General features: G+C 39.0%; 1 protein-coding gene across 8 annotated transcripts in view; it reads right to left on the reverse strand.

The window, feature by feature from the left end:
• HIPK3 (homeodomain interacting protein kinase 3) overlaps nucleotides 1-22,995 on the reverse strand; it is a 128,729-nt gene that overhangs the window by 36,762 nt on the left and 68,972 nt on the right. For all 8 annotated transcript variants that reach the window (XM_053562905.1, XM_053562902.1, XM_053562901.1 and 5 more), the window contains one exon: nucleotides 3,868-3,991. In XM_053562905.1, coding sequence (XP_053418880.1) covers nucleotides 3,868-3,991 — 124 coding nt within the window. The remainder of the gene's footprint in view (nucleotides 1-3,867; nucleotides 3,992-22,995) is intronic.

The following is a 22,995-nucleotide window of genomic DNA, read 5'->3' on the forward strand; positions in this document are numbered from 1 at the left end:
TTGGACGACATTGTTTTCCAGAGTCTCATCTGTTTTCCCTCTACAAGTCCCAAGTGCCCGCAGTTTTATCTCTGTATTTGTATCTGAATCTTTAATTCTGAAGCTCCAGACCCAAATGCTTATTGAAACTCTTCACCTGTCTGAACTTTAGATACCTCAAACTGGACATATCCTAAACTGATCCCCCCCCCCCAAAATCAGCTAATCCTTATTTATTTCCTCCTCTGATTAACACCAACACCACCCACCCAAATCAAAAATCTGAAATTTATGCCAGACAAGTACCTGTCCCTTATCATCCTCCCCCAACATCCAAAAGCCTAATAATTCTACCTCATTAACATTGTTATAACTGTCCCCTCCTCTCCATGTCTTTTTCAGGGATGGAGTTACACAATTTCACAAGCCTGCTAATTACTCTACTTGGCTCCAGTCTCCCCTAATACTCTCACCCATTCACCCCCAATTAATTATTCACAGTGTTACCAGACATTCTGGCAAAATGTAAATCTGTTGCTCCCCTGTGTAAAACTTCTTAACAACCCTTTACTGACTACGCTTTGCATGGGCCAGTTTTTTCTTTCCTATATTGCTAACTCTTACTTATCCAATGTACCTATTCTCACTTCCGCCAAATCCATGTGATAAACTTTTACTATGTGTTCTTCAAGACCCAGTTTGAGAATGTTTTCTACAAAGCCATCCCGACAATGCCAAGCAGAAGTAACTACTCTCCTAGGTGACACCATCACATCTAGAGCACAACTTTAATGCATTTATAACATTATGTTACTTTTTTTTTTTTTTTTTGGTTTTTGGCCGGGGCTAGGTTTGAACCCGCCACCTCCGGCATATGGGACCGGTGCCCTACTCCTTGAGCCACAGGCGCCGCCCACTTTTTTCTTTTAATATGTCTGTTTTCCTACTAGATTCTGAGCCTCCTGGAGGGTCTGTTCCATCCACATTTGTATCCTTTTTTATTAAAATGACAACTAAAATCTCTACATTACAAATTACTTTCATTTCACTAAAATGCTATCTCTTCCCCCCACCACCACCTACCCCAAAGTAGCTAAATTCCTTATTTTAAGGAAACAGAAAATGGAAAGAAAAAGTATCAAGTTTGGGACCTACCTGTAGCATCTGATAGAAAAGCCATCAACAATTCCATTTCAACAAACATACCTAGAGCATCTATTATGTGTTGGATGCTAAAGATAGGCAGATGAATAAAACATGTTGCCAACCTCCCAAGTATATAATTCAGTGCAATAGATAAATATTTAAGCACATAACTTGCAATTAAGTTAGTAAGTGCCACTGAAGAAGGAAACAAAGTGCTAAAAGAACACAGAAAGTAGAGCAATTAATGTGTTTGAAGGCTTAGGGGATGGCGCTGCAAAGCTCTGCAAAAACAAAACAAAACTAAACAAAACAAAACAAAGTGGCAAGCAAAGCTCTTAAGAGTTTATTACCGGTCATAATGCCTGCCCAGTCTTTTCTGTAGAGACGAGCCTTGTTCCTGCTCAGGTTGGTTGTGAACTCCTGATTTCAAGCAATCCTCCTGCTTCGGCCTCCCAAGTGGCATGAACCACCTCACCCAGGCTGAATATATTGTTAATCTGGATCAGACAACAACTATTCTACATTTTTATTTTTAAACGACCTGTTATAGAATTTAGAAAATTGGGTTTTGGTCAGAGCTTTCTCTGTAACATTACCATTGTGACTTTTGACAAGTCAACTCATTTTCCTGGACCTCAGTTTTCTCCTTTATAAAACAGGAAGGGCTATTATTAGGTAATCCCAGGGGTCCTTTTCAGTTCTTGGACATCAATTATCTAAGACTAGAATTATGAAATCCAAATCTAGAGCAGACTAGCAAATGAACTCTGCCATTGCCACTAGATGGTGTCCTGCTCCCGAGCACTATGGGTGTCATAACTGTCATCCACAAAGCCAAGGCTACATTTCTAACATTTGACTAGGGCCTCAGTATTTCAGCAGCTAAGGGATTATGGGACTCTCAGATTAGATTTCCAACTCCTGCACAACTGGCAACAGTCTAGCATCTGCATCAAAGTTAGTTGTATAAAAGCTGAAGGCCAGGATGTATGGAAAATTTCACAGAAACTGCAACACCCATGAGGGAGGGTAGAGAATATAGAAACCTGAGTTAAAAAAAAAGGTTCATGGGCAGAAAGTCATTGAAAAATGAAGAGATTAAAGTCAATGATAACATCTAATTTAATAATTAATATTAATTGATTTTTAATGTCATCTCAGAAACATTTAAGTCACCCAAATTAATTACCTCTTGTTCTTTTTAATATAGAAAACAGCACTGAAAAATCAGAGTAAGGGTACAACACATATGATTATTATGTGTGCTTGAAAATATTCTGTTTCCTATTTTTCCTTGCTTAAAAAGCTGAATAATATCCCCAACAATAAAAAAATAAATAAAAAATAGGCGCCAGCCCCATATACTGAAGGCGGAGGGTTCAAAAAATAAATCATTGTAGTTGAGTTAAAGGAGGGAGAAAAAATAAAAGTGAGAATTAAGTCTAAAAAAAAAAAAAAAGCTGAATAATATATCTCCTAAATAAAGATTATATTTATCCACTATAAGCCAATAGAAGGACAAAATTAATATAACCAGGCCGGGTGCCATGGCTCACACCTGTAATCCTGGCTCTCTGAAAGGCTGAGGTGTATAAATTGCTTGAACTTAGGAGTTTGAGACCAGCCTGAGCAAGAGTGATATACCCCATCTCTACCAAAAATAGGAAAATTAGCCGGGTGTTGTGGCGTGCATCTGTAGTCTCAGCTACTGGAGAAGCTGAGGCAGGAGGATGACTTGAGCCCAGGAGTTTGAGATTGCTGTGAGCTAGGCTGACACTATGATACTGTAGCCTGGGCAACAGAGTGAGACTTTGTATTAAAAAAAAAAAAAACTGGTATAACCACTTTGTTGATTTGGACTAAAATTTTCTATAAAATGAGTCACGTATGTATTTCTCTAATAAGGGAGATAAAGAATAATGAATAAGATAGCAATTTCTCTAAAATAGAACCTTAGTACTAAAAATCAAGACAATAGCAAACATTATCTAATAATTTAGAAAGGCTAATGATTGTATCTAAAAACTACCATGAAAAAAGTGTTTAATGAGGTAATTTGCTGGAACCTACTGAGAATTACTATTATTATTATTATTATTATTATTTTGCAGTTTTTGGCCAGGGCTGGGCTTTAACCCGCAATCTCTGGCATATTGAGCCAGCGCCTAGTCCTTTGAGCCACAGGCGCCGCCAATCTACTGAGAATCATTAAAAGTGCTAAAAGAGACATAAAGCACCATGCAATAACAACTAAAAAGAATGAAGAGGGTTCAAGTGATTGAGACACTTAACACCAATAATGGTTGTTGGTTTTAAGACCAAAAGATTTAATACCTTTTAGAAGCTTTTATTCCTTGGGAGAGACTGACATTTCACACATCATTAGAGTCTATCAACCAAGCAAAGTCCAATAAAGTAAATGGACGCAATCCAGCCCCTTGCATGTCTAATAGTATAAAATGGAATGCAAAAATTTCTCCCCAAAATTTTACAAAACTGGTTTTGAGAGCCTATAGATAATAACTTTGTGAAACTTTACTTCACCATTACAAAAGTTTTCAAAATCAAGTACTAATTTGAGAGTTTGAACTTAAATTCTCTAGTATCCCAGGTTTTGCCGCTTCATGTTTAAAAGAGATCATGTGTATTTTATACTTTAAGGCCATGCATTCCTTTTAATCTATGATTACTTTTTATTTTCTACCAATTCTAATAGATTACCATGATAGTTCTATTTGTTACCTGATCATACTCCAAGGCTCCTGGGTAGAGTGGCCATCCAAGAAATAATTCTGCAATCACACATCCCAATGACCACATGTCTATGGCTTCACAAAATGGCAACCCCAATATAATCTCCGGAGCTCTGAAATTTAAAAAAAAAGTCAGAGTGGTTTTTCTTAAAATTACCTAATTTTATATGCCATTCTAATAAAAGGTGGTAAAATAACACAGCAATCATCTTGTGTTCATAGTAAATCTTCACTATGGCAAAACTCTTTGAAATCTAACCGTAATCTTGAATTCATCTGGAAAACGTGCTATAGGTACAACATCACTATGATGAAATCTCTTCATGATAATCCTTTTTACCTCATAGAGTTTTATTAACATAAATTAAAAAAAATAGACCTTGTTCTTTGGGACAAAAGCAAATTAGAAATAACACATGAGAGATAGCCTGTGTGTGCGCATTCCTAGGTCCCAGCAGAGGGGTGGAGAGTCTTGGTCAATTTAACTCCGGAGCACCACTGGTGGGTTAGTCGCAGGTGGGTGACCTTGCACGCTTAGGTCTCTTCCTTCCTGGCTGCCTCCCCCTGCCCAGTGACCATGATAGGTACATGGGTGACTGCCAGTTATCAGTTACTGGTAATGACATGGAGAATATAAAGTGGGTTATAAGAATTGTTCTCTGGATCAGCGGCCGTCGGACCTCCATAAGAGCTGCGCCACAACATGTGATACTCGCCCACCAGTCCTCCCCATACCCTGACCAGGAACTCCAGGAGCAGCGCAGTCCACATCCTCCCTCCTGTACCCTCCCTGCCTCTGTGCAGAGGCACACTCCTTGGTAGCCCCGTGCCCTCCGGAACCCTCCCTGCCTCTATGCAGAGCCCTTCTCCTGGCCAGAGACTGTTGGAGCCTTGGGCCCTCTGTGTCAAAGTCACTGGGCGCCAGGCACTCCCAGAACCGTGTGCACCACCCTGGCCCTGTTGCTGGTTCCAGGTGTGTCATACTCTGGAGCTGCTCCCACAACCAGAACTCCCTGGCTGGGGCAGCCCCAGAGGAGCTACACAGGATCACTCCCTACAAAGATCCAGCAACAATAGAGTGATCCTGCTGAGGTCTACTATTAGAGAGACACCTCCCCAACTCTGAGGATGGCCATAGGCAATGGTGAAAAACAATCATGAGGCGATATCAACAGAAACACTCTGGCAATAGGAACAATCAAAGTAGATTAACTCCCCCAAGGAACAATGGGGCAGACACAGCACAAGATCCCATGCACAAACAAATAGCTGAGATGTCAGAAATCGAATTCAGAATCTGGATAGCAAATAAGATCGAATTAGAATTCCAAGCAGTAACCCAAAAGATATCTCAAAAATTCAACAAATTCAAAGACCAAATGACCAAAGATTTTGAACATTGAGACAAGAAGTTGCAGCCCTCAAAGATCAGAGAAACACAGTAGAATACCTCAGTAACAGAATGGAGCAAGCAGAAGAAAGGATTTCTGACATTGAAGACAAAGCTTTCAAACACTCCCAAACTCTCAAAGAGGAAGAGAAATGGAGGGCAAAAACAGATTACTCTCTCAGAGAGCTCTGGGATAATTTGAAGAAAACCAATATTTGTCTTATAGGGATCCCCAAAAGCGATGAAATGGCTTCACAAGGCACAGAGTCTCTTCTCCATGAGATTATGAAAGAGAACTTTCCAGACATGCCAAGAGACTCTGAAATTCAGATAGCAGACGGTTTCAGAACTCCAGCACGACTCAACCCAAATAAGACATCCCCCAGACACATCACAATCAATTTCACTAAAGTTAATATGAAGGAGAAAATTCTGAAAGCAGCCAGAAGAAAGAAAACCATTACCTACAAGGGGAAGAATATTAGAATAAATGCACATCTCTCTGCTGAAACCGTTCAAACTAGAAGAGGATGGTCATCGACTTTTAATCTCCAAAAACAAAATAACTTTCAACCCAGGATCCTGTACGCAGCTAAATTGACTTTCATTTATGATGGAGAAACTAAATACTTTAATGACATTCACATGTTGAAGAAATTTGCCACAACTAAACCAGCTCTCCAGGATATTCTCAAACATATCCTCCATAAAGACCAGTGTAGGGCGGTGCCTGTGGCTCAGTGGGTAGGGCACTGGCCCCATATACCGAGGGTGGCGGGTTCAAACATGGCCCCGGCCAAACTGCAACCAAAAAATAGCCAGGTGTTGTGGCGGGTACCTGTAGTCCCAGCTACTAGGGAGGCTGAGGCAAGAGAATCGCTTAAGCCCAGGAGTTGGAGGTTGCTGTGAACTGTGTGATGCCACGACACTCTACCAAGGGCCATAAAGTGAGACTCTGTCTCTACAAAAAAAAAAAAAAAAAAAAAAGACCAGTGTAATCCTCCACCACAAAAGTAAACCCACACAGAAAATTTTGATCAAATTCCAACTTCCACAGTCGCAAAAGGATTAAAAATGTCCACTGGACTCTCGAAAGGCTTTTTATCAATATTCTCAATTAATGTGAATGGCTTAAATTGTCCTCTAGGGCGGCGCCTGTGGCTCAAGGAGTAGGGCGCCGGTCCCATATGCCGGAGGTGACGGGTTCAAACCTAGCCCCGGCCAAAAATCACAAAAAAAAATTGTCCTCTAAATAGGCACAGGTTGCCTGACTGGATACAACAACTCAAGCCAGATATCTGCTGCATACAAGAATCTCATCTTACATTAAAAGACAAATACAGACTCAAGGTGAAGGGATGATCATCTATACTCCAGGCAAATGAAAAGCAGAAAAAAGCAGGCATTGCAATCCTATTCGCAAATGCAATAGGCTTTAAAACAACCAAAATAAGGAAGGATAAGGATGGACACTTCATATTTGTTAAAGGTAATACTCAATGTGATGAGATTTCAATTATTAATATTTATGCACCCAACCAGAATACACTTCAATTTATAAGAGAAACTCTAACAGACATGAGCAACTTGATTTCCTCCAGTTCCATAGTAGTTGGAGTTTTTAACACCCCTGTAGCAGTGCTGGATAGATTCTCCAAACAGAAGCTAAACAAAGAAATTTTAGATTTAAACTTAACCATTCAACATCTGGGCTTAACAGACATCTACAGAACATTTCATCCCAAAAAAACGGAATACACATTCTTCTCATCAGGCCACGGAACATACTCCAACATCGACCACATCCTAGGCCACATTTCTAACCTCAGCAAATTTAAAAAAATAGAAATTATCCCTTGCATCTTCTCAGACCATCATGGAATAAAAGTTGAACTCAATAACAACAGGAATCTGCATACCCATACAAAAACATGGAAGCTAAATAACCTTATGCTGAAGGATAGATGGGTTATAGATTAAGAAGGAAATCACTGGGCAGCGCCTGTGGCTCAGTGAGTATGGCACCAGCCCCATATACCGGGGGTGGCGGGTTCAAACCTGGCCATGGACAAACTGCAACAAAAAAATAGCTGGGCGTTGTGGCAAGCGCCTGTAGTCCCAGCTGCTCAGGAGGCTGAGGCAAGAGAATCACCTAAACCCAAGAGCTGGGGCTTGTTGTGAGCCGTGTGATGTCATGGCACTCTACCAAGGGCGGTAAAGTGAGACTCTGTCTCTACAAAAAAAAAAAAAAAAAACAGAAGGAAATCACCAAATTTTTGGAACAAAACAACAATCAAGACACAAATTACCAGAACCTCTGGGATACTGAAAAGGCGGTCCTAAGAGGTAAATTTATAGCACTGAAAGCATTCCTCAAGAAAACGGAAAGAGAGGAAGTTAATAACTTAATGGGACGTCTCAAGCAACTGGAGATGGAAGAACATTCCAACCCCAAACCCAGCAGAAGAAAAGAAATAACCAAAATCACAGCAGAATTAAATGAAATTGAAAACAAAAGAATTATACAATAGATCAATAAATACAAAAGTTGGTTTTTTCAAAAGATCAACAAAATAGATAAACCTCTGGCCAACCTAATCAGGAAAAAAAGAGTAAAATCTCTAATTTCATCAATCAGAAATGGTAAAGATGAAATAACAACAGACCTCTCGGAAATTCAAAAAAATCGTTAACGAATATTACAAGAAACTTTACTCTCAGAAATATGAAATCTGAAAGAAATCAACCAATACTTGGAAGTATGCCACCTACCAAGACTTAACCAGAACGAAGTAGAAATGTTGAACAGGCCTATATCAAGTTATGAAATAGCATCAACTATACAAAATCTCCCTCAAAAGAAAAGCCCAGGACCAGATGGCTTTATGTCAGAATTCTACCAAACCTTTAAAGAAGAACTAGTACCTATATTACTAAACCTCTTCCAAAATATAGAAAAAGAAGGAATACTACCCAACACATTCTACGAAGCAAACATCACCTTGATCCCTAAACCAGGGAAAGACCCAACAAGAAAAGAATATTATAGACCAATATAACTAATGAATATTGATGCTAAAATACTCAATAAGATCCTAACAAACAAAATCCAACAACACATCAAAAAAATTATACACCATGACCAAGTAGGATGTATCCCAGGGTCTCAAGGCTGGTTCAATATACATAAATCTATAAATGTAATTCAGCACATAAACAAACTAAAAAATAAAGACCATTCGATTCTCTCAATTGATGGAGAAAAAGCTTTTGATAATATCTAGCATCCCTTCATGACCAGAACACTTAAGAAAATTGGTATAGAAGGGACATTTCTTAAACTGATAGAGGCCATCTACAGCAAACCCACAGCCAATATCATACTGAATGGAGTTAAATTGAAATCATTTCCACTTAGATCAGGAACCAGGCAAGGTTGCCCACTGTCTCCATTGCTCTTTAACATTGTCATGGAAGTTTTAGCCATTACAATTAGGGAAGAAAAGGCGATCAAGGGTATCCACATAGGGTCAGAAGAGATCAAACATTCACTCTTCGCAGATGATATGATCGTATATCTGGAAAACACTAGGGATTCTACTACAAAACTTTTAGAAGTGATCAAGGAATACAGCAAAGTCTCAGGCTACAAAATCAACACCCATAAATCTGTAGCCTTTATATATACCAACAATAGCCAAGCCAAAAAAAACAGTCAAGGACTATATTACTTTCACAGTAGTGCCAAAGAAGATGAAATATTTGGGAGTTTATCTAACAAAGGACTATAAAACTTTTAAGAGAGAACTATAAAACTTTAAGAAAAGAAATAGAAGATGTTAACAAATGGAAAAACATACCATGCTCATGGCTGGGAAGAATCAACATCGTTAAAATGTCTATACTACCCAAAGCAATATATAATTTTAATGCAATTCCTATTAAAGCTCCATTGTCATATTTTAAAGATCTTGAAAAAATACTTCGTTTTACATAGAATCGGAAAAACCTCGAATAGCCAAAACATTACTCAGAAATAAAAACAAAGCAGGAAGAATCATGCTACCAGACCTTAGACTGTACTATAAATCGATAGTGATCAAAACAGCATGGTATTGGCACAAAAACAGAGAAGTAGATGTCTGGAAGAGAATAGAGAACCAAGAGATGAACCCAGCTACTTACTGTTATTTGATCTTTGACAAGCCAATTAAAAACATCCAGTGGGGAAAAGATTCCCTATTTAACAAATGGTGCTGGGTAAACTGGCTGGCGATCTGTAAAAGACTGAAACTGGACTCATACCTTTCACCATTAACTAAGATAGACTCTCACAGGATAAAAGACTTAAACTTAAGACATGAAACTATAAAAATACTTGAAGAAAGTGCAGGGAAAACTGTTGAAAGAATCAGCCTGGGTGAACATTTTATGAGGAGGACTCCCTAGGCAATTGAAGCAGTATCAAAAATACATTACTGGGACCTGATCAAACTAAAAAGCTTCTGCACAGCCAACAACATAGTAAGTAAAGCAAGCAGAAAGCCCTCAGAATGGGAGAAAATATTTGTAGGTATACCTCCAATAAAGGTTTAATAACCAGAATCCACAGAGAACTCAAACATAATTAGCAAGAAAAGAACAAGTGATCCCATCTCAGGGTGGGCAAAGGACTTGAAGAGAAACTTCTCTAAATAAGACAGACACACGATCTACAAATACATGAAAAAAAGCTCATCATCCTTAATCATCAGAGAAATGCAAATCAAAACTACTTTGAGATATCACCTAACCCCAGTAAGAGTAGCCCACTTAACAAAATCCCATAACCAGAGATGTTGGCGTGGATGTGGAGAAAAGGGCACACTTCTACACTGCTGGTGGGAATACACACTAATACGTTCCTTTTGGAAGGATGTTTGGAGAATACTTAGAAACCTAAAAATAGACCTGCCATTCGATCCTATACTTTCCTTACTAGGTATATACCCAGAAGACCAAACATCACAATATAACAAAGACATCTGTACCAGAATGTTTATTGCAGCCAAATTCATAATTGCTAAGTCATGGAAGAAGCCCAAGTGCCCATCGACCCACGAATGGACTAGCAAATTGTGGTACATGTATACCATAGAATATTATGCAGCCTTAAAGAAAGATGGAGACTTTACCTCTTTCATGTTTACATGGATGGAGCTGGAACATATTCTTCTTAGCAAAGTATCTCAAGAATGGAAGAGAAAGTATCCAATGTACTCAGCCCTGCTATGAAGCTAATTTATAGCTTTCATATGAAGGTTATAACCCAACTATAGCACAAGAATATGGGGAAAGGGCCAAAGGAGGGGAAGGGAGGGGGGAGGTTAGGGTGGAGGGAGGGTGATGGGTGGGGCCACAGCTAGGTGCACCTTAGAATGTGTACAGGCGAAACTTACTAAAGGCAGAATACAAATGTCTACATACAATAACTAAGAAAATGCCATGAAGGCTACACTGAACAGTTTGATGAGAATATTTCAGATTGTACATGAAACCAGCACATTGTACCCCTTGATTGCACTAATGTACAATGATGATGTACATTAATGATGTACAATGATGATGTATGATTTAACAACAACAACAAAAAAATAACACATTAGAAAGACAGCTGGCGGGTGGTGCCTGTGGCTCAAGGAGTAGGGCGCTGTTCCCATATGCCGGAGGTGGCGGGTTCAAACCTAGCCCCGGCCAAAAAAAAAAAAGAAAGACAGCTGGCAAACCATTAAAAACATGTACTATAACACAAACAGAACTGAAAACCAGACACTGAGAGATAAGACCAAAACAAAACAAAAATCCCAAAGGCTGAAAGTGAAACCAGACCTAGATATTAGTTCAGAATACAGTAATAAATCTTTACCTAATTGGAGCTTTTAGTCATCCACAAAGACAAAGCCAAGTCCAACGTATTCTGTTTCAAAAGGCAGAAGAGTATAAGATACAACAAAACACTTAAAAATTATTTAGTACTTAAAAGGGTTTTGGTTACTAAGAAACTGTGCCCCATGAAATATATCATTCTCAGATAAATTACGTTGCTACTTGACCTGGCTTTCCCCTAAGAAGACTGACATCCTAAGACAGGTTCCATGTACAGCTGTGTAATTCCAAGGGAACTCATACATATCACAGTTATCCTGGAGTTGTGTGTTCCTGTGTTCATATGAGTTTAGTTTTTCAAAGTCTCAATCTTACAGAGAAGTTGCAAGTACAGTCCAACAAGATTGTTTTTCCTAAACCACTCAAGAATAATTTGGAAAATTACTGTGTACTTTATATTTTCTACATACAAGACTATTTCCTACAAAACCTTGATACAATCATCAAAATCAGGAAATGAACACCGATACATCTCTACCATATAAGGCTCAGACTCCATTCAAGTTTGGTCAACTACACTAATAATGTCTTTTTTGGCAAACAAATCCAACTCAGAACCATACACTGTAGTTAACTGTCATATCCCTTTCAGTCTTTTTCAATATGAAACAGTTCTTCGATCTTGCCTTGATACCTTTGCATAACACATTACAGGCCAGTTATTTGTAAAAACGTCCCTCAGTGCAGGTTTGTCTGCTATTTCCTTATAATTAGGTTCAGGTCAGTAATTTCATAACAGGAATATCACAGAAGTGGTTTCTCCTCGTTGGACCTTACCAGGTGGCACACAACTGATAGGCTCCATTACTAATAATTTTTACTTTGATGGTTTGATTACTATGGCATCTGCTAGACTTCTCCACTATTAAATTAAGTGCCTCCTTTTTCCTTTGGAACTGTTTTGTAGAATTTCAGCTTGAAAGTATATAAATAATCCATTCCTTATCAACCTTGTAATGTATTCATTATTTGCTGTATGAGTACAGATTAATGGATTCTGTTTTATTCAATGGCTTATAATTCATTACTGTAATTATTTGACTCTCAAATTTTCCCAGATTTGACCTGTCAGAAGGCCCTCAAACTTTCATATTTTTTTTGTCATGTCCCCACCTTTTTTGATTGTTTATTTTCTTTCTGATGCAAGATAGTAAATGTTCATCTTATTCTTTCCTTGCTCCAGCCCTATAAGCCATTTCTCTGAAGATCACTGGTTTCTTTTAATATAGAATGGTACTTGGAAACAAAGATCAAGGAGCTCTACATTACTACTAGGGTGATTCTCAGGCCCTCTCAGTACATATATTAATATTACCTACAGTTAAGCACAATAAATCTTCTGCTAATTTCTTAACTGAGACTGACAGTTGTTAATATCTACTAAGGTTTTCTCAATCTTGGCTGTACCTTAAAATCCCCTGGTCCTGGCAACACCAACCCAAAGTTCTAGTTAGATCAATGGGAAAACTCTCCCAGTTCTTTCTCTCCACAGCACTTCCAACACAATAAATTCAAATGACAATGAATAAGCTGTTTTCTACCACAGAATTGGGATCTGCCCAGTGAATCTTATACTCCTGGTTGTCTCTGTTATAACTGATACCTAAGATTCAATAGACTCTTAATCAATCCACAAACAATTGTTGAAAACAATTAAGAGCCATGGAGATATGCCATTAGGCTTAAAAGATCTTTAAGACATAACTATAAAAGGCTTTCATTCTTGGTCAGCGTCTGTGGCTCAATGGAGTAGGGCGCTAGCCCCATATGCCAGAGGTGGCAGGTTCGAACCCAGCCCCGGCCAAAAACTGCAACAACAGCAAAAAAAGGCTTTCATTCTTTTGATAAAATATTTAAGTGTCTGGATGGATGTATACACATGAATTATATTTGGATATAATCGAGTGCTACAACTTGTTGTAGAAAGAGGAAAATAAATAAGTTACATTAAGTTACCAATCCTATATACTCACAATATTGTACAGAAGTAGCTAGAGAAGAGGGAAATCTTATCTCTTTTTGTTCACTATTGTATTCCTAGAACCTAGCAGAGACAGTAAACATTTCACACATAAATTATTCCAACACAGGGATTGAAAACAAAGGAAAGCACCAATGTGGAGTCTGTGTTTGGACGAGAACTTGAAGTGTAGAAGTCGAGGTGAAAGAAAGAGAACTGGACACAAGAATTAATAACCTGGCCAAATGTGGTGGCTCATGCCTGTAATCCTAGCACTCTAGGAGACCAAGGCAGGAGGATTCCCTGAACAAGAGCTAGACCCCGTCTCTAAAAATAGCTGGGCCTTATGGTGGGCACCTGTAGTAACTACCCGGGAGGCTGAGATAAGAGGATCGCTTGAGCTCAAGAGTTTGAGCACTCCACTGAGTGTGACAAAGTGAGACTCTGTTTCAAAAAATAATAATAATAATTAATAACCTATGCTAAAACAAGGACAGCATACAAAAGAGATTAACTACTGATGGTTAATCATGTACTAATCTGAATGCTAAAGAAAAACTATTAAGACTAGTAAGACTACCACTGTGTATGAAAACTTTATGATTGTTTTGAAATATTTTATATAAAAATTCTTCATAGAATTTGTATTTGTTAGTGTGGGAATTTTCAATATCAATTTGCCAATGAAAGTAACAGAATGATAGTTACAACTTGAGAATGAAAAAATTATTTTAATTATGTTAACAGTAAAAAAGGAGTTTCTGTCAATCAAAGAGCAATAAATTCCTTCTGGCATTTGCTACCATTTAATGAATGAGCCAAGTTTCTAATTGATGGTGACAGGAATAGAGATATTTTTACAAAATCTTGACCAGGAACTGCACATAGCCACTCCAAACATAAGAAACCTAAGATATAAAAGTTATATTTGTAGAAGTGAACTCAAATTTCTCATTTAAATATAAGTTTATTATCTATTATTACATCAGTTCAGATCCTCTGAGAAGCAAATAAGATGTGCCCAGAATTTGTTGGGGAAGATGTCTGTGAAGGACAAAGGGGGGGGGAAGAAGCAGGACAAGGTGAGGAGCGTCCTCAAACCTCAAGTAGGTCTGATACCTGTGGAAACAGAAAGACAAAGGAGGAAATGGGTAGAAAGAAACTAGGTCAGCAGTGCAGTTATGAGAAGGCAGTGGTTAGGCCAATATGGAGTCCGTTAGCAAGAACTACCCACTCGAGGAGCCAAGCAAAAATAACCCAGCTGTATGTAGCGCAGCCACTGTGTGGTCAAGGGATCGGGGAACCCAAAGGAAGTACAGCCTGGGCCTGGGCATTGCAGTGTATCTGAAGGGGCAGCAGCTAGAGGCTCTCAGCTAGTCCATACAGGAGGCTTTTGTTTTTTAATCTGTACAAATGTAGGGGTTTAACTTTTGTTACGGGCCAACATACTGTTATACTGACAAGTGGTGGAGTCAGGAATTTTAGGTTATATGTCACCTCAAAGAGGTACATTATATCCATTAAGTGATTTCTCATCATCTAACCTCCCACCCTTCCAAGGCTCCACTATCATTCCACTCTCTATGTCCATAAATATGTATCATTAGTTCCCACTTATAAGTCAGAACATGTGGTATTTGTCTTTCTCTGGCTGACATATTTCACTTAAGATAATGGCCTCCAGTTCCATCTATGTTACTGCAAGAGACACGATTTCATTCCTTTTTGTGGTTGAACAGCATTCTATAGAGTGTGTGTATGTGTGCGTGCCACATTTTCTTTAACCAGTCATCCATTGATAAACACTGGTTTCCACATCCTTGCTATTGAAAACAGGGCTTCATAAACATACAAGCGCAGGGCAGGCATCTTTTTGACATAATGACTTCTTTTCCTTTAGATAGATACCCAGAAGTGGGACTGCTAGATTCAATGGCAGTTCTTTTTTTTTTTTTTTTTTTTTAGTTCTTTGAGAAATTTCTATAGTGTTTTTGAATAGTATGTACTAACATACTAATTTACATTCCCAAAAGTGTTTGAGTTCCCTTTTCTCCACATCCTTGCTAATATCTGTTATTTTCTGTCCTTTCTAATAATAGTCATTCTGACTGGTATTCTGTAGTATTAATTTGATTAGTGAGATTGAGTATTTTTTCATATGCCCATAAGTCATTTGGATGACTTATTTTGAAAAATGTCTATTCATGACTTTTGCCCACTTTTTAACGGGAGGGGTATGTAAGTGGCACAATTCCATGGCTAACATAACTAGCTTCCCCAAAACTTCTGTATTTTATTTTACAATATATATTTACAATAAATATCAATTGTGAATTTCATTTACAATACATATTTAAAGAAAATGCAAGGGTGGCACCTGTGGCTCAGTGAGTAGGGCGCCAGCCCCACATACCGAGGGTGGCAGGTTCAAACCCTGCCCCGGCCAAACCGCAACAAAAAATAGGTGGGTGTTGTGGCGAGTGCCTGTAGTCCCAGCAACTCAGGAGGCTGAGGCAAGAGAATCACGTAAGCCCAAGAGTTGGAGGTTGCTGTGAGCCATGAGGCCATGGCACTCTACACAGGGCAACAAAGTTGAAACTCTGTCTCTAAAAAAAAAAAAAAGAAAAGAAAAGAAAATGCAAGAAGTTTCTCTATCAAGTCCCATACAAATGTGACCAAATTCTCTCCAGTTAACCCTAGCATGCCATATATGTTCCACGTAAATCATTGCATGTAGAAAAATGGCAAGCAATACTTTAAAACATTTACAATCCAGATGAAAGTGCCAGAGATGTTGAGAATTCTATAGCCAATCTTACAATATAATAAACTTTAAAAGTTAAACTGTGCACTGAAAGAATTAACACATCCATCTGTCAGTAGTAAATAAAGCTGAGTTTATTGGTTTCATCTTAATCAGCTCTCAAATTCTTTCCCTAGGCTAAATATACTTTTATATAAATATTTATAAATGACTATAGCAGGAATTCTGCTCTATTCCTACAGAAAGTTCTCCCAAAGTATTCATCTGCCTTAACTCCCTTCTGAGCGTTTACAATGTTGTAGTGCTAAGGATGTAGCAGCGAATAGACATCATTCGAGGCACACATTAAACATGCCCATAAGTGGAGAGTACAATGACACCTTTTGTTTTTCAATCTATAAATAATAAGTGACAATCAGAAGGCAAGCATGAAATCCACAAACCCAATAGTTTAGGTAATGGGATAACAAGGCCAATCTATGTCTAAAATGCTGTTTTTCTTTTCCTTTTTTTATTACCATGTGTCTTTATTCAGATTTATCTATATTCATTAAGAGCAAATCCTTTGTCCTCTAAAATCTGGAAACACTGACATGAAGCATAAAGTGGACAAGTTGGAAAAATATTGTAAGTGGTTAAGCAGAACTGTGGGTGATTTCTCAGCCTCCCGAGGAGCTGGGACTACAGGCGCCCGTCACAATGCCCAGCTATTTTTAGAGACAGGGGCTACTGCAAGAGTACTAGAAGAAAATACAGGCAATAGATACTCCAATAAGAATGTAGTGAAATGAAAACTGTCACTTAAAAAAGAAGATGGTCAGAAAATTTCATTTGCTTTATTCCATTTTTTCTGCTTTTTTAAGTCAAATATTAATTACTTGCAGAAGAAACCCAGCCCTGTTAGGAAAAAGGGAGTCTCCATTAGAAACTCAGCATGGTTCTCGAAACAATTATATTCTTATGATAGAGACGGATGCCTTGGGTTATCATTGTAAACACTAATAAACCATGAACTTGTGTGCTGATTTCATGATCGAGAAAATATTGATCACAATATGGTTCCCAACTTAGTTTTGCTACAATGTAAGGGCAACAGGACTGTCCATTTTGCCTAAAGTCTTCTTCCTTCATCAAACTTAATAAACTAAGAATAATTCTGATATACTCAGCTTCTTGTGCATTTAGTGACAAAACAAGTGTCTGGTCAAGTTGAGACACTAACCAAATAATTTCTGAAATGACAAAGCTAAGGGTCAGGAACTAGTGATTCTGTCAGGTAACATCCTACTCAGTAGGAATGAAAGGTACAGCCATCCTTCTCATGGTGATGCTCCTATAAAGTCAGAGCCACATGCTTCTCTATACTCTGTCACCCTATGTCGAGTGCCATGGCATCACAGCTCACAGCAACCTCAAACTCTTGGGGCTCGAGCGACCCTCTAGCCTCAGCCTCCTGAGTCGCTGAGACTACAGGCTAGGATTATAGGCGTGAGCATGCCCAGACACTTCTCTCTACTTTTGACAGCAGTGAGATACCAGAGAAATGCAGCACAAACCTGGAAAAGATGAGTAAATGGTAAAACTCAATAAACATAACCTACTAAAATCTGAACAGTTTTCTCTGAGGTAGAGGCAGGTGTGGAAAGTGTTCTTAAAATAACAGAGGTGGAGGATGCTGGTACTTTGAGACAGGGATCTGCTATCCTCCTCATTTGCCGGTAAATTAATAAACTTCTCTTTCCTTCTCAAAAAAAGAGTACCACCATAAAATTCACCATGTAAGCAGTACAATTCAATTGCTTTTAGTTTATTTACAGAAATGTATCGTCACCATAATCAATTTTAGAGCATTTTCTCTTCTTTTCTTTCTTTGAGACAGAGTCTCACCTCGGTGGCCCTGGAGTTGAGTACCATTTGCTCAGAGCAAACTCAAAAACTCTTGGGCTCAAGTGATCCTCTTGCCTCAGCCTCCCCAGTAGCTGGGACTACAGGTGCCCCCTACAACACTGGACTCTTTTTTTTAGGGATGGGGTCTCACTCTTTCTCAGGCTGGTCTCAAATTCTCCTGAGCTCAAGGGATCCACCTACCTCAGCCTCCCAGAGTGCTAGGATTATAGATGTGAGCCACTGTGCCTGGCTCACATCTAAAAAAAGAAAAACTCTTGATTTATATATTCTGTTTCAACTATCACCCCTTTCTCTGTTCCCATTTATACCAATCCTTCTTGAAAGCTGTTTATACAAGCTGCCTCCAATTCTACCTCTGTCCTGAACTCACTCTATTTGAGCTTTAATTACTCTATCACTCCAACAAAATAGCATTTGTCAAGGTCACCATTGGCCATTCCTTGCCACATCCCTAATTCATCTAACTTGCATCATTTAACACAGCTTATTATGCTCTCCGGCTTTAATGACTATGTGTGCTTCAATTCCAGGGTGCCAGAACTCTTTGTTCTCCTTGGTTCACTAGCACAACCTTCTCACATTCCTTTTGCTAGTTCCCTTTTTATCTTCCCATCTCTTAAACTCTGGGGTGCCCCAGGGCTCAGCCTTTAAACATCTACTTTTTCTATCTCCTTTCACTTTCCTTATGTGATCTCTCATTCAATCACAGTTTTAAATATCACACATAATCTTAAGACTCCCAAACATGTAGAACCCAGGAGAACCCAGGCCTCACTATTAAACCCCAGAGTTATGCATCCAATTGTTTCCTCAAGCCTGTTCTGGAATGTTTATTAGCACCATCTCAAACTGAACATGTTCAAAAAGAACCTCTAATTCCCCCCAAACTCGCTTCTCCTCAAGCCTTTCCCATCTCAGTAAATGATAAATTTATATACCTTTTCATTTCTCAGGCCCCCAAAACTGTGAGAATCAAATGTGACTCTTCTCTTCCTTTCACTTCAAATGTTTATGAGCAAATCCCACTGACTCTATCTCCAAAGTCCTACAGAACTCAATCACTCTGCTGTATCTATACTGCCACCACCCTAATCCAGACAACACCATCTCATCTGGATGACAGCAAGAGCTTCCTCCCTGTTCTTCATGCTTCTGTCCTTACCCTCTACCTTCTATTCCCAATCTAGCAGCCTGAGTGATTCACTGAAAACACAAACCAGACCACTCATTTCTCTCCTTAAAATCCTGATAGCTTCCTATCCCAGAATTAATCAAATTCCTCACAGTGGCTTACAAGATACAGCCCTTAGCTACATATGGTATCTCCTGCCATTTTCCCACTTGCTTGCTCTGATACAGCTACACTGGCAACTGTATTATTCCAAACCATTAATTCCTGCCTCTAAACCTTTACAATTAAAGATACCTGTGAGAAGTGGGTGCCAGGCAGAGGAACACCAAGACTTGATCTCTTCACTATTAAGTGTTCTGGCTCAAAGGTCATCTTATTAGAAAGGCTTTCCCTGGGTCAGCGTCTGTAGCACAGTGGTTACACCACCAGCCACATACACCAAGAGTGGTGGGTTTGAACCCGGCCCAGGCCAGCTAAACAACTGCAACAAAAAAATAGCTGGGGGTTGTGGCAGGTGCCTGTAGTCCCAGCTACTTGGGAGGCTGAGGCAGGAGAATTGCTTGGGCCCAAGAGTTTGAGGTTGCTGCGAGCTGTGACGCCACCACACTCTACCAAGGGCAACATAGTGAGAAGACTCTGTCTCAAAAAAAAAAGAAAGAAAGAAAGAAATGCTTTCCCTGACCAACTTAAATAGAAGAGTAAGCTACACACACACACACACACACACACACACACACACACACACACACACACACGGTGCTTGCCTTTTCTCCCTTATTCTGCTTGACTATAACGAACTGATAACCATGTTGGCTTATTGTCTACTGCTCCCCATCTCACTAGAATGTAAATTCCATAGGGGAAAGAACTTTTAATTCTTTCAATGCTGTGTTACCAGCACACAGAACACTGCCTAGCACATAGTAGTCACTCACTCCCTATTTGTTCAATGAATTAATCAACCAACAAAACCATTAACATGCATTCATTCAGGGAAGCTAAGAAATCTTTTATTAAATCAAATATATGAGCTGAACAGGTATCAATAAGGAACTGTTAATGGTAGCCATTCTGTGGCTTGGTGCCTGTAGCTCAAGTGGCTAAGGCACCAGCCATATATGCCAGAATTGGCAGGTTTGAATCCAACCTGGGCCTGCCAAACAACAATGACAACTACAACCAAAAAATAGCCGGGTGTTGTGGCAGGCGCCTGTAGTCCCGGCTACTTGGGAGACGTAGGCAGGAGACTAGCTTGAGCCCAGGAGTTGGAGGTTGCTGTGAGCTGTGATGCCATAGCCCTCTACCCAGGGCGACAGCTTGAGGCTCTGTCTCAAAAAATAAATAAATAAATAGTAGCCATTCTGCATAGAAGACAACTGAAATACACATACATGACTCTGTAAGTAAAACAAATACTATTCACTGAGCTTTAACAATGGGCCAGGAATCATAGCAGTAACTTAATGCATTATCTCATTTAAAGAAATGTTCTAAAACCAGGTCACTGTGTTGTTGTTCTACCCCAAGATAAAAAAAAAAAAAAAAACTTGGTAAACACAATGTTTCATGTAGAACTTTTGGAAAAGTCCCTGGGTTGAGTACAGCCAATGCACAGAATAATTCATAGTTCTGAAGCAACTAAGTTTTGAAGTTGTTTGTCACACAGCAACAGGTAACAAATGCACTGTCCAAACTTACTCAGAATGTTAAGACTGAGCTTTAAATACCTGATTCCAAAGCCCCTTTTTCTATTCCACACAACCTCAAATTAAGAGATCTTTTTGACTCATAGAAACACAGGAAGCCCAACTAATTGAAAGCCTAGAAATTGACCCAGAAGTCATTTTTAGCAATTCAATAAAGTTATGCTCTAATTTTATTTTCTGAAGAACGGGAAAATAATGACCTATATTTTCTAATAGTTCCATAACATGAGAAACCATTTGTTATGATAAACAAATGATAAATTGGTCTTTAACTTTCAAAGAAGGGAGGATTTTGCTGCCTTTAAAATAATTTTTCATCCCAGGAGGCACCCGTGGCACAGTGGTTACAGCGCTGACCACATGCACATGCACCAAGGGTGGTGGGTTCAAACCTTGCCCGGGCCTACTAAACAGCAGTGACAACTGCAACAAAAAAATAACCAGGGGTTGTGGTGGGCGCCTGTAGACCCAACTACCTGGGAGTTGAGGCAAGAGAATCACTTAAGCCCAAAGAGCTTGAGGTTGCTGTGAGCTGTAATGTCACTGCACTCTACTGGGGGCGACATAGTGAGACTCTCTCAAAAAAAAAATTTCATCCTTATAAATTCTTATTAAAATACACAGTAATAGTAGTAATGTCAAGTACCCCTATAACACTATGAACCAAACAATGTTTTAAGTGCTTCATAAATACTAACACATTTGACAGTCATACAAGTCCTTCTAAGAGCTGGAGTAATAGACATAAAGGGTAAGTAACCTGCATAAGGCCACACAGTGAAAGTGCATCTGTTACTCAAATCCAGGTTTTATGGCTTCAGAATCCAGGCTTTCAATCGCCACACCTTAAACACCTTAACATAAATAACTCCTAGGATCACCAAAACTATTGGACTTTTATCTTACTGAAAGTTCTCCCACCAGATGCTATACTTATCATTAACATGCTCTTTTTCTCTTTAAACTCATTATCTTTGATTTTAAAAATTAATAGGAAGGCCCAGCATGGTGCCTCATGAATATAATCCCAGCACTCTGAGAGGCCAAGATGGGAAGACTGCTTGAGCTCAGAAGTTCAAGAACAGCCTGAGCAAGACTGCATCTCTACTAAAAACAGAAAAAGTAGCTGGGTATAGTGGTGTGCACCTGTAGTTCCAGCTACTCAGGAAGCTAAGGCAGAAGGATCTCTTGAACCCAAGAGTTTGAGGTTGTAGTGAGCTATGATGACATCACTGCACTCTAGTTGGGGAGACAGAGTGATACTTTGTCTCCAAAAAAAAAAAAAACAGATACTGATCAGGAAATATGAAATATAAATATGCTTATGTTAAGAGAACTCTAGCTGACATTTTGCTATGCTCTTTTCCTGATCTTTAAGCATGTATTCATCTTAACCATAAATAATCTTATATATTAAATACATAGACATCCTCTGTATACCCCTTAGTTAATGTAAGCCTCTTATTTTGGGAGATTCTGTCTTCCTAAAGATGACTGAATCATCCTTTTACAGAGGCAGCTAGGAAATGAGCTCAGCAGTGAATGTGACTGTCTACTATCAGTAAGAGTGATTATTCATAGATACTGATTCAATGTCATGCACACAAGCCAATTCTTACAAGTTAAAGCTCTATACCTAACAAAAGACAGCAAAGAACTAAAGTGGTTATAAAAATGCAGGCATAAACAACTGTCTTTACAAGCACAGCTACCCTAGGGAAGAATACGCCCCCGCAAGTTTTATCAGCAATTATCAATGAGGAATCAACCTGGCAATGAGTTAAGAAAGGTACACATTTCCACAATGTTTTATTATTTCTAAAACAAGCATCTCTGGGCAAAAGATACGAGCAGAAGTTTTTTGAAAGAAGACAGACAAATGGCCAAAAAACATGAAAAAATGCTTAATATTCACTAATAATCAAGAAAATGCAAATTAAAACTATAGTGAGATACCACCTTACTCCTATCAGAATGGCTAGGACATTATTAAAAAGTCAAAACACAGGGTGGTGCCTGTGGCTCAGTGAGTAAGAGCACCAGCCCAATATACCTAGGGTGGCAGGTTTGAACCCAACCTCAGCCAAGCTGCAACAAAAAATAGCCGGGCTTTCTGGTGGGCGCCTATAGTCCCAGCTATTCAGGAGGCTGAGCCAAGAGAATCTCCTAAAGCCCAGGAGGTTGCTGTGAGCTGTCTACTGAGGGCGATAAAGTGAGACTCTGTCTCAAAAAAAAAAAAAGTCAAAAAACAATAGATACTGGCATGGATGCAGAGAGAAAGGAACTCTTACACACTGTTGGTGGGACTGCAAATTAAGTGCAACCTCTATAT

This window comes from Nycticebus coucang, chromosome 14 (genome assembly GCF_027406575.1).
Source record: "Nycticebus coucang isolate mNycCou1 chromosome 14, mNycCou1.pri, whole genome shotgun sequence".
In the NCBI taxonomy this organism is placed as follows: Eukaryota; Metazoa; Chordata; class Mammalia; order Primates; family Lorisidae; genus Nycticebus; species Nycticebus coucang.